The sequence below is a fragment of the Poecilia reticulata genome, chromosome 9, assembly GCF_904066995.2.
Source record: "Poecilia reticulata chromosome 9, P_reticulata-male-v2, whole genome shotgun sequence".
NCBI lineage: Eukaryota > Metazoa > Chordata > Actinopteri > Cyprinodontiformes > Poeciliidae > Poecilia > Poecilia reticulata.
In genome coordinates, this window is record NC_088838.1 from 26587269 (window position 1) to 26599626 (window position 12358).

Here is a 12358-nt window from a genome sequence, read left to right on the forward strand (position 1 = left end):
AGAAAATAAAATGTCTTTGGGCAATTGAACAAAGATGAAACTAGTGAAAGAGATGAAAGTCAAGTGAGGCTCATCGAAGGCAACAGCGCAGCTGTGAGTGGCATCTCAATACATTAGACTGTCATCAAAAAGACGAGTTATATCGCTATGTCAAATCAAAAAGGAAAACTATTCATTATTCCGGGGGTGATATAAACTATTTGATCGTTTCGCTGAAGATGGCCAAGTCTGTTTCTCTTAAAATTAGAATATTAAATAAGGCCAAATCTTATTCTATAACCCACACAATCATGGATTACACTTACTTGCTTAATATTTGTCCTCATTGACACTCTCCACAGAGAGAAAAAAAGCCATTGTAAAAGAACATTAAGTTTTACAGAGTTCTGTGTGCAAACATTTGAACAGAAAGTTGAGGAGGAGGAAAAATTGACCTTTGTCTTACAATTCTCAATGCTCGGTTATCCCCGTTACAGTGCAGCTTCCTCTACCTCTACGACTGAAGGAAACCAAGTCTTGTTCTGCAACTGGAGTCTGTACTTTAAGAACCACATGTGTCCAGGTAATGACCTACAGCTGTCACGTACCGTTTGTGAAACCACTTCTTAACCAGAAACTTCATCACAGCTGTCCTATCTGAGCTAAGAAGAAAAATAATGGCTCAGTGGTCCAAAATCTTCAATTCAGATTATAAAAGTAAGCCAAGGTCTTATCTGGAGTAACAGTGGAGAGACACAGAATCCATGTTATTGAAGAGTGAAGCGTCTATAGTGTCATCTGCCGGTGCTGGTCCACTACGTTTCATTAGTGCAGCAGACAAACTTTTTGGAGATGTGGATTTTAATTTTCCAGCAGGACTTGGCTAATGCCATTAATAAAGCAATCAGCCACATACTGAAAAGGAAACACTATTTTTATTACATTACTGAGGCTCCAAACAAGGTTTGCTTTTTAAACTGAAATACATAAACTTTCCTGTCATATTTTGATTCACAGAGATCCACCTGCTAGAGCTGAAGCAGTTTTATCTGAAAGGCCTGATTGAAAACAAAGCATTTTGAGCCTCCAGCTGAAGTGGGATTTGACATTTTGTTTCAGCTGGATGCAGATAAGGGTTTTCTAGCTGAGCTGAATGTTGTGTAAAAAGTGAGTGAACCTGCATGTTGCGAAGGACAGCCGACGATTCCAAAATACCAGGCATGTGTTTTTAAAGTAATTAAGCTCAAAGTCCTATTATTTTCATGGACACATGATGATTTGAATTCTGTCTGGAGGAATGTGTTTCTAATTTCTTATCAATCTACAGAAAAGTAAAGGAATGGGGATTTTTGTTGGACGGCATTTTTATTTGCAAACTCACGTATTTCCAGTTTAAATAAAAAAAAAAAATCCTTGAAGATTTAGGGTTGTAAATCCCTCTGCTATTTTTTATTTGTGTAACCCTCTATTTCTGAGAACAGCTTCACATCTATGTTGCATGGAGTCAACAGACTTCTGGCACTTGTGAAAAGCTATTCCAGCCCACTGACAAATACTGATTTCACACATTTCACATTTCCTCGGCATTGCTTTATTTTGCCTCAAAAACAACATATTTGATTCCATCCCACAACTTTTTAACTTTAGTTAAAAACAGTCATTTAAAGGAGATTTCTTCAGCATAAAGCAGCATGACCATGTGTCTTTATATGTGACAGAGTTTTCATCATTTGGACTGTTGTGAGGCTTAGCCATTAGCTTGCCTTCACAGAGGCACCATTAAGTTGTTATAATTGCTCAAAGTGCAATTAGGTTTTGAACATAATGTAACCGGCTGCACAGTGGCGCAGTTGGTAGCACTGTTGCCTTGCAGCAAGATTCCCAGTCTGGGTCTTTCTGCATGGAGTTTGCATGTTCTCCCTGTGCATGTGTGGGTTTTCTCCGGGTACTCTGGTTTCCTCCCACAGTCCAAAAACATGACTGTCAGGTTAATTGGTCTGTCTAAATTGTCCCTAGGTGTGAGTGTGTGTGTGCATGGTTGTTTGTCCTGTGTGTCTCTGTGTTGCCCTGTGACAGACTGGCGACCTGTCCAGGGTGACCCCGCCTCTCGCCCGGAACGCTAGCTGGAGGTAGGCACCAGCAACCTCCCGACCCCATTAAGGGACAAGGGTGTAAGAAGATGGATGGATGGATGGATGGACATAATGTAACCATTCATCGATGCTGCCACTATGCCTAGTTTTTGATTGATTTTAATTTTCATTTATTCATGGTATTTCTTTTGATTTCCTCTTTAAATTATAAGAGAGGATTTAACTCTAACATTAAAGTACATAATATCTATCATATTCTGTACTTTATATGTTTTCTACAATCAAACTATGCTGTTGTTTTTAACAAATTCTAGAAAGACCCATTGAGTATGTCAACTTAAAAGATTACTCTTGGTTTATGTTAGAGGATTTGATCAATATGTTCATTTTTATTCTCAAGTTGGAGCTTTTATGTCCAAAAAATGAACAAAAACTACCATCGGTAAAACCTATTCTCTAAATATCATTTGCTTCAGCCATTCAGAAGGTCCGTTCATATTTTGACAGCTTTAAAAATGCTACCTTAAAACATAGTTTATAAATTAGCAACAAAAAAGCAATACACAGAAGAGCTGTATAAAACATCTAGCACTCTTTTTATGTTTTAAAAGCAACCACAGTCAAAGTGCTTCTCCTCTTGTGTTACAAGAATCAATACTACACTAGTCCTCCTCTCTACCAATTGCAAAACAAAAAGTGAGAAGGAAAACCAACACAGTCTTCAATTATTAGGTTTCGGGTATTTTCCAGCCTCTTTATTGTGCAACATATTCCACTTTCTGGTCCATCTGTGGGGGAGACCAAGCTATGACTTATTTATCTTCAAAAACTTTCAAATCTAGAGGTTTTTGCGTTTGTATTGTGGTTGTTAGTGTATTAACAGGACTAGGTATAACTTTTCTGGTTATGTCCTTATTAGTTTTTAATAATAATAAACAACATTTATTATTTCGTCAACATGACACAGGAAGCCGAAGATCTTGTACTCAAAGATGAGGTGAAGCAAGATTGAGGTAGATGTCAGAGGGTTTTTCACGCTGTATAAATCTTGTTTGGTGTTCCTGGTCCAAGTCCTCTGATTGCTGAAGACATGGATGTTGTTTCAGATAGAAAGGTTTTGCAGTCTTTTGTGTAGCGGGATGAAAAGCTTCAAACTAGTCAGGGAGTTCATGCTGACCCCAGGCCTCCACCAAAAGCACCAACAATTGGCATGTCGGTGTCAGAACTCCCCCATAGTGGCAGTCTTTGCTTTAGTTGTAACCTGTACAGTATGTGACGCTTTTACTCTGAATCCTGCCACGCATGTGGGTTATTACTTTGAAATGTATCATTGCACTTTGTGGTTTCAACAGGATGATGTACCCTGACATAAATCAAAAGGAGATGACAAAAGATTAGAGCGCAGGAACTAGTTTGAGGTGTTGACTTTGCCTCCAAATTCTCCATATCTCAATCTAATGAAGCAAATGTTGGACCTGCTGACCAAACAAGTTCACTACGTGGAAGCCCCAGCTGACAACTGACAGATTAAATGTTATACTGCCACCATCTTGATACTAGATAGTAAATCTGCAACTGTCTGATGCACTATTTCTCAGGTGGTCAAAATGTTATGTCTGTTGGTGAACATATTTTAAGGAAATGGCGGATATATTCAAGTCCTTTGGTTTGAATTTTCCATTGTTGTTTCTTTTATGTGTCACAAACTCACATTTATCCTCTAAATGAACTACAAATCATGTTTTCTTTTGTCCAGCTGCAATAATTTGTTCAATAAGCCTTTCAGGCAGACCTCATTCAGGAGCTCATTCTCTCTTCAACAAATCTGCTTGGATTGCTATGACTCATGGTGAGACGACCCTCAGGCCAGAATATGAGTAATTTCCGCTGTTCAGCTCCAGGAGAGAGAGATCACCTATTATCTGCTACAATAATTTAAATCGCCTGATGAAACAGATATGGATGGATAAAATATAGAGTTACTTTGGTTCAAAAACACTAAACATTTAGTGTAGTTTACTTAAGGTTCCTATACATTGTCAGCTTATTATGGATCCCTATAATCGCTCTTGCTTTTATCTGGACCATTACTGAGAGATGTAGCCGTAGCTGCAGCAAACCCTGTGTCCCTTATGGTGGCTAAAGGATGTAGCTTAATCCAACAGACTTGATACAATCAGTATAAAATGGCATCCTATTAGCCGAGGTGAGAAAAAATGTCAACTGTGAAATTAAAAAGAAGAATGAAAATTAAACTATCACAGCTAAAACTGAATCTCCGCTAAGTCCTGTTAGCTAACACTGCAGCAACTGTTAACGCTTATGAAGGTTGAAATTTAAATACTGTATTGGACTCAAATGTAAGATGATTTTTGCCATATTTTATACTTCTGCCCTGTGACATTTGTTTTGGGAGGTGATCATTGTATTATTACACATGAATGGAAATGACTGATTTCATTCTAAAGAGTCTTACGTTTTTAACCACAGTTTTAGACTGCAAATACATATTCTTGATCTTTCTTGCAAGAAAAATGAAATTTACATCAGCAAATTTTAGTTCTTAAAGTTTTCTTTTTTTTTTTTTAGTTCTCCCAAAAATCAACAAGTTTCTTTAGTCCAAGTTAGATGTTGCAGTATTGCATTTAAACGGATCCATTCTGAAACAAGGAGTTTAGGGAAACTTTCCATAAAGATAAAAAAATTAAATGAAGACAGTAAAGTTGAGTCGAAATCACTGCTACACAAATGTTTACACATTTTAGGGGGGTTTGCAGCACTAAATCCTCGCTAACTTTCTGTGTCGGCTCCCTGAGGAGGAGGAGGCTGGTTCGGGGGGGGCAGCTGCAGCCTCTGTAGTCCTCTCCAGTCTCCTGTGTGCGGTGGCCCGGCGGACTCTCCGGCTCCGGCGGTGACGAGGCCCTGTGCTGCAGTCCACGTCCGCAGCGTGCGGCGGACAGACAGGGCCGCTGGTCCAATCAAATCGCTCGACATATTGAGGTTGCCAAATCAAAGCCAAAGAGGAGGCGCCGGCGACGTCGTCGGAATGACGTCATGCTCAAACAGCTGGTCGCTGGCAGATAATCAGAAAAAATGTAGACCAGCAGAGCGCCTGAGACCTGCAGCCGGGCTGGAGCCCCCCTCACAACGCGTTCGGCTTTTGACGATGTTGCAGCTGGAGGGTCGGGGCTCGGGATGTAGCCCTCCGAGGCTCCTCTTGCTTGTTTACACCTTTTTCTGCGCTGTTGGAGGTGAGTGGTTGTGTGGGTTTGTGTGCGCTGCTGCTGCCCGCCGCTTTGATTCGCGGAGCTGTTCCTTTTGTTGGTGGTGCTGAAATCCTCCGAGCTGGAGCAGCAGGACAAGCGGTGGTGGGAGCACCGCATCCCGCTTCTGGTTTAGTCGCCTGAGGATCCACCCTTCGCTGCTGCCTTCACGGCTGCCGGCTGATTAAAATGATAATAATAATTGTAAATGACAAGAATGAGGAAAAGATAGCTGCCAATTATGGTTCACTGATATAAACGCTACTGAAGAATGTATCGGTTATGAAACTGACGGGGAGGAAAACACATCAGACTGGACGCTTATGTTGTTAACTTTCGTTATGTGTTTAATTTGTTTATTATAAAGTGCAATGTACAGATATGTGACCTAAATATGACCATAACCGCAGCTACTTTTTGTTTCTAATTTCGTAATTACCCACAGACTTCAAACTTAAAAATATAATTCAACAATCTGAGAGTTTTCATGTTAGTATTTCTCTTTTTCTCCTAATGTAAGAAAAAACTGCAATGCTATAATGACTTCTAGTTATTTTTCTAACTATACATACTTTATTGGGCTTTGGAATGTCAGCCACCAACATGTCACAGCTAAACATATTAAAATCTCTGTTCTGGATTCTGGGACAACAACAAAATGCAGGACAAACTGTACTTTTCTGCGCATCTGTCTGAGAATGTTGCAGACTTGTTGCTGTTTTGCTCCATCAGTTTATTGTAACTTTGCTGGAGACAGAAAGCTGAAATCAGCCTTTTTATTCCTATTTTCCCAGGTTTATAAGTATTAAACCTGGGAATAAATACGGGAGAATCATTTGTGTTTGCAGTGGATCTGTGTGAATGTTGTCAGTCAGAGCAGAAGGTCTAGAAATGATTCCGACTGCGAGTTATCTTCAAGCAGATTGCACTTGGTGGGTGTGAGCAGTAGGGTGAAGTCCTCATTGTTGTTGTGGGCACTCATCTCCAGCATCTTATCCCCCCACAAACCCGCTCACACACACATCAAAATCTATAAAAGCGCACTCTTTCTTAAATCCTGCTGTTAAAAATTAAAGTTTGCAGACAGCCGTGTGAGGTGTTCATGCATAAATCTCACGTTGAGTTGACAAAAAGCAGGATTATGTCTGTATTAAGCCTCTCTTCTAGAGTAGGAATCTGTGGTAGGGAGGTGCTCCTTGAAGAGATTACCAAAATTCAGAAGCATGCTGCAAGAAAGCCTGTAAGCGCTCGGATGCTTTTATCTTCTGATGAGATGTCTTCATTAAGCTGGCAAACAAAACAAGCATATGGAGATGTTTTGGCATGTTTACAGCTCAGCGTTAAATGGATCCTCGGTGTCACTGAGGCTTCCACTGTTTGCTTGGATGTAAAATTTCAAATCTTTGTCAAATTAAATGCATTCAAAATACAAAAACATACATCAGCTTGCGATTGTAAAATGGATTTTAATGTACATATGTTTTCACTTTGCCATGTTTTGATAGCTATCGGTAAACATAAGGCTGCAGCTTCCTGCAAACGCAATGTCTCATATTTTTGAGTATTTACAGAGTATAATTCCCTTGTGATAACTTCTTATAGACAGATTGTAAAAATGCTGGCAATTAGACATATAGGCACACATCCAAGCTGCAGAAATTAATTTGACTGCGGCATCCAAAATAGCGTCTGCAGCTCACATAAAGAGATGAAATTTTGCAATTAATTTTGTATGCTACCCAAAACCATCAGTTAAAAAGGGAAAGGTAGCAGTCTGAGAAGTAAGCAAAAATGTATAATGTAAGATGGGTTTTAATTACTACAAGCAGTAATTTATAGGGCCTTGAAAAATGTTGTTTCTGTTTTGTACATTTTTATCACATTACAGCCATAAATTTTCATGCAATATGTTGGGAGTTTTATGCAATCAATTCAAAGTGGTGCATAACGGTAGAGTAAAAAAAGATTGTACTTGGTTCTCCAAACTTTATTGTAAATAAAATCTGAAAAGTGTGGCATGCATTTGTGTTCAGCTCTCCTTAATCGATTGGTTGTAGAACCACCTTCCAGTGTTATTACAGCCGGAAATGTTTTGGATTATGTCTGAGCTTTGTAAATACGTTTTTACTTGTGTTATTGCAGAATGCCTCAAGCTCAGGCAGATTGAATGCACTTTGTCAGTGAACATCCTGAGCTATGAAGATGTCCAGCTCCTCCAGAGTTACCATCAGGCTTTTAGCTGCTTTTCTGCTTAATCCATTCTCCTTGCAGCCTGAACATTTAACTGGACAGTCCTGTTATACTTATCACAATAAAGTACAGCAAATTTACAGTTTGTAATAGATGGGAGACTTGCTTTGCTTCTACTGTTGTAATTTAAAGATTTTTTGTTGTGTAATCGTCATCAATTGGAAAACTTGTTCAACATTTAGGAAGATTGGTGACTTTTTCCTGTAAAACATATTTCTATCAAATTAATGATAGAATTTTATGTAATTTTGGATGTTTTCTATAATTTTTTTTCATAGGGTGGGAAGAAAATACAGGAAATATGCTGAACATCCAAAAGTGTTGATGTCAAACTCATCCTTTTGCACTTTTGTCTTGGACCTCAGGCATTTTTCTATGAAATCAAAAAGCAAAAAGGAATTTCACAGCGAAGAAACAATGCAGAAAGTCCAGAAAAGGCTCACACAAGAGAGAAGTAGACATTTTGGATCTTTGTATGGGATTAGGCTTTAGCTTTGAAACCACGTTTGCTCTACCGCTCTCAGTTTCCACTTTTTAAAAAAATATTTTTTGTATTCAAGGTTGCCTTCAGTTACTGTAGGTGAGAATCGGTGAACGCATTGAGAATCAGATGTAGAGCAAGGGGGTGGGAAGAGCAGAGAAAGGCCATTTTTATCTTTTATTTTTAAATATACAAACATTAGACAACACAACACATTCAGGGAGACCTTTTACTTTATGCATCAACACATCAGCTCCAGCATGCAGGCTCTCTTTTCTTTGCTATTTTCTAATAATAAAGGGGGGCAAACGAACACTTGTAAAAATATGCAGCCACAAATGGACACATTACTACAATGAGCTTGCTTAGTGTATTGTCTTGCCTGTTAAACAAATTGGGTTTCCTTTTTCATTCCTTCCTCAAAAGATTTGTGTCAAATCTCATTTTTCTATGATTTGCAAGCAATTTGCAATTCTCAAAAGTGGAGCCGTGTCACCACAGCTACAGCAAGGACAGGATGTAAGAGGAGTCCTGCGCAAACACAAAGAGAAAAGGTGTTATGAATGGAAAACATTCACCGCAGATGAAAAATCAAGATGCCTCCTTGTCGTTCCCATGGAAATCTGCTACCTGTGCTGCTGTTTATGTTTATGATAACACTTATGCTTTATGTACTGGTGTGGCAATTAACTGACTTGCATGTAGTTACCTGCAGTTTTTGCCCACCTGCAGGGCGTGCTTGGTGTCAGCCCAGCTCATGTCGGTAACGTGGCAGATTACACCTGCCAGATGTTGTTCTTTTTATGTGCAGAAACGTCTGTGGATGTAATCCTGGATTTTCCCTTGTGCAGGATGCTAGTTAAGCATATTCATCTGTAGCTTTAAGGGCCACTCAAAGCCTATGATCACAAATTTGGCTGATTTAAGCTTCTGAAGGGCATTTTTAGGTTCAGTGAGGAGCTTTCTGTTGTGGACTTACGTGGTAGAACATAGAGTATCAACAAAAGTGCATTTAAATTAATGTTAAGCCTCGAGGAAAAAAACGGAATAAGCCGTCAATACATTTTCTTTAAAAACACTGTATCTGCTGTCGCCTGTAAATCAGGTCAAATTATTTTACTACAAATGCCACAAGATCAGTTAAGTTTTTTTCAAAGGAAAGTAAAATATTCAGGATACAACCTTGTGTAAAAGCAGAAAATAAAAAAAAAAAAAAAAAAAAAAAAAGAAATTCATTTCTTCATTTACTGAAGTCAACTGAGGTCATAGGCATACTAACAAAAATCTAAATAAAAAAAAGTTGATATTGTCATTATGGCTTCATAATAATAATAATAATAATAATAATAATAATAATGTTAAAACTAGTTTCCAATGGCTCCTGGAATTATAGCCAGCGTGGTTTCCAAGAATTTACCTTGTCTGAGTGAAAATAAAAGAGAAAGGAGAAGTTTCCTAATTGGGTCATTCTCTTCATCTACTACAGCTTTCTGTGCATCCCTGACAGCCTCTCCTGCATGGAGGGGTGTTGGAGGCAGAGCTGCATCACAGCAGAGAGGGAGGCACCGGATCACAATATGAGTGTTCAAGCTATGTCTTCTTTTTATGAAAAGGAATTTTCTTGTTGGAAGTGAGAAAACTAAACAAACAAACAAAAAAAGAAATATTACCTCTCCATAAATATATCTTTTGCACAATATGGCATAACATATAAAATATTAGCCCTTTTTGTCTTTCAACACTTTATAGAGTAACACAGTGGGAGCATAACAAGCTGATATCAGGTGGCTAATTAGTCAGGTTATCTGCACAGGTGGAGCCTGCAGTCAGCTACTTGGCTCTTGTTGCTTTCCAGTTGTAGTTTAGAAACACTGCGTCCTCATTATTGTGCTCTTCTGCTTGAGAGAACGTACTGTAAAATTCCTGGCTACATTTAGCGTAGAGTAAAAAGTTTTTTACTCTAGAAAGTTTCAACAATGCCACCTGTGTTTAAATGTGCCAAGGATGAGAAAATGAGAGGGATCAGAAAACAAGAAACATTTTCCTGTGCAAATATATGAGTGTTTTTCCCGCCTGCACAACGGGTAGAGGAAAGAAACAGCTGAGTTTTGTCCTGTGCCTCCATCTGTCACTTCCGTTCACCCTGCCTGCAAACTTGATATCAGTTAACATTTAGATGGATCTCTGCAGTTTCCACATTTGTGTCGTTTGTCTGTTTAACTTGGAATCACATCGTCAGATTTACTGGAGAAGGGCCGTGCAGTTGAAGGTCTTGCATGCACACAAGCCTGGGTTTGTAGTGTAACTTAGGCTCACAACAAGTACAACCAGTTAGTCTGGAGTGCTATTATTAGATTGGTTTGCTAATTAGATGCTACAGGCAGATTGTCTTTAAATATTTGCAGCAATAATTATGGTATTACTATTAAAGTAATGATTTTAAAATTGTTGATTTTGTTTTGGTCTTGACTAACAGGGTGTATGGCACTCTTTCATTTTTCGCTGCACAAATGTCTATGGATTAAATTTGTCTTTTTATTAAGTGAGGGTAAAGTCTAGTTGCCTTCTTTCAACCAGCTGACCATCAGTACGGAGTACAAGTTGTGGCAATGACAGTGTTTTGTGCTTCAGGTAGTCAGAGAAAAGTCCAGGCACTTTCACACTTTCTCTGGCATCTCATTAAAAAGACTTTCAACTGTAGGAATAAGATGATGATACAATTAGGAATTTTGAAACCCTTTTGTTGCTTCTTTTAACTCATTAATATTTTGCAATTTTTTCATTCTTTAACTGGAAACTGTCAGGGGTGCCACAAAAAGAAATGTAATAAAATAAACAAAACTCAGGGAGTGAAGCGATCGATGCAAGTATACATTTGGCTCCTTTTCTGTCCTCCTGGCTGTTTATGGTGACTTGTTGGACTTGTGTCCTTGTCCAGTCTTCCTGGTCTCAGTTTGAATTGTTGAAAATGTTGGGCTTTATTCCAGGACTTGTGAACATCTGCCTTTCCTACGTGGCATGTCTGTCTTTCCTTCCACCAGTCTGGAGATAAAATAAACTCATAAAGTCAATGATTAGTACTTGAAATTTTAACAATAAAAATGTTTATCTTCGAGGAATTTCTAGTTATGGTAATGATCACACCAGCAATGATTTTTGGAAACGGTTATCCTCAACTTGGGATGTTTTTTGTTCTCTACTCAGAAAATGTTATGGTTAGATTTTTCAAAAATTTTCTGAGTTTCTTTATTTTTATTAAATCTTTATGTGGTACCCAGATCCTAAGTTCAAACCTCCAATCTCTGGTTTGTAAGTCAAAAAAGTAATTTTGCTCAGTATCTAATGTTAAACCACTCATGGTTTGTTGTTGGATAAAATGCTAGAATAAGGTTCTTCCACCTTTTGTTTTAAGAACAAGAAATACATACACCATTACTCTTACAGCATGTGCAGAAAATTATGCCGGTGTCAGTGTTGCATTGTGCTGTTAGTCAAAAATTTTGATGTTGAGAAATTAAAGGTAAAAAAAAAAAAACTAGAACAAGCAGAAACAATGTGGTATACAAACAAATTAACTGGACAGATTTTCAAAGAAAAATCAAGTGCTTTACTCAAACACTATGTGTTTTTGTTTTTGTTCTCCCTAGATTGCCTTTTTGTGACCGATTACTTCACCCGTACGCCTCGTAAGCTAAATGCTTTCAACTCCTTCGCCAGTGTGGAGCTGTTCCACTTCAATGTGCCTGAAGACACAATGATGGCCGTCTGGAACCTCATCACCTTCAAGGAGCAAGGGGGCACGTTTGGAGACAGCTGCCCAAACCGCAATGTGACAGTGTAAGACAATGACTTCAGAGTCATCTCCTTTCGAAGGGAATAAGTGGACAATCATAAATAAGCCTTTTACCTGTGGAGGGCGGGTTGGTTATCTGAGCAAGGTCAACTGTTGCCAGCAGCTCAGAATCATAAAGGAGCTGCTGTAAAAGCATTAGCATTAGTTTTTAATATTGCATATCTGTTTCTATCATAGTTTATGGTGAGTGCTGCAAAATTTCTTGTGATCTTTTAATAAAAAGGATAGACAGTGATGCTCAATTTGAATTACTCATATTTAATAGAGGCCATCTGTGCTCACACAGCTGAAGTGCCTCCAGAGACGTTAAAAAGTATTTGCCACTACAGATGAGACAAATGTCATTGGTCAAAAGCTATTCGGACTCACCTAGCATACATGAAAATATAATTGCCCCCTTTGTTAATTCATGAAATGCCTGATTTAACCCTGCTGTTTC

General features: G+C 38.6%; 1 protein-coding gene across 1 annotated transcript in view; it reads left to right on the forward strand.

Moving 5' to 3' along the window:
* The first annotated feature begins 4893 nt into the window (after positions 1–4893).
* tmem8b (transmembrane protein 8B) overlaps positions 4894–12358 on the forward strand; it is a 52163-nt gene continuing 44698 nt past the window's right edge. Inside the window, exons 1-2 of the mRNA XM_008418052.3 lie at positions 4894–5323; positions 11714–11903. Of these exons, the coding sequence (XP_008416274.1) occupies positions 5119–5323; positions 11714–11903 (395 nt within the window). The 5' untranslated portion in view covers positions 4894–5118. The remainder of the gene's footprint in view (positions 5324–11713; positions 11904–12358) is intronic.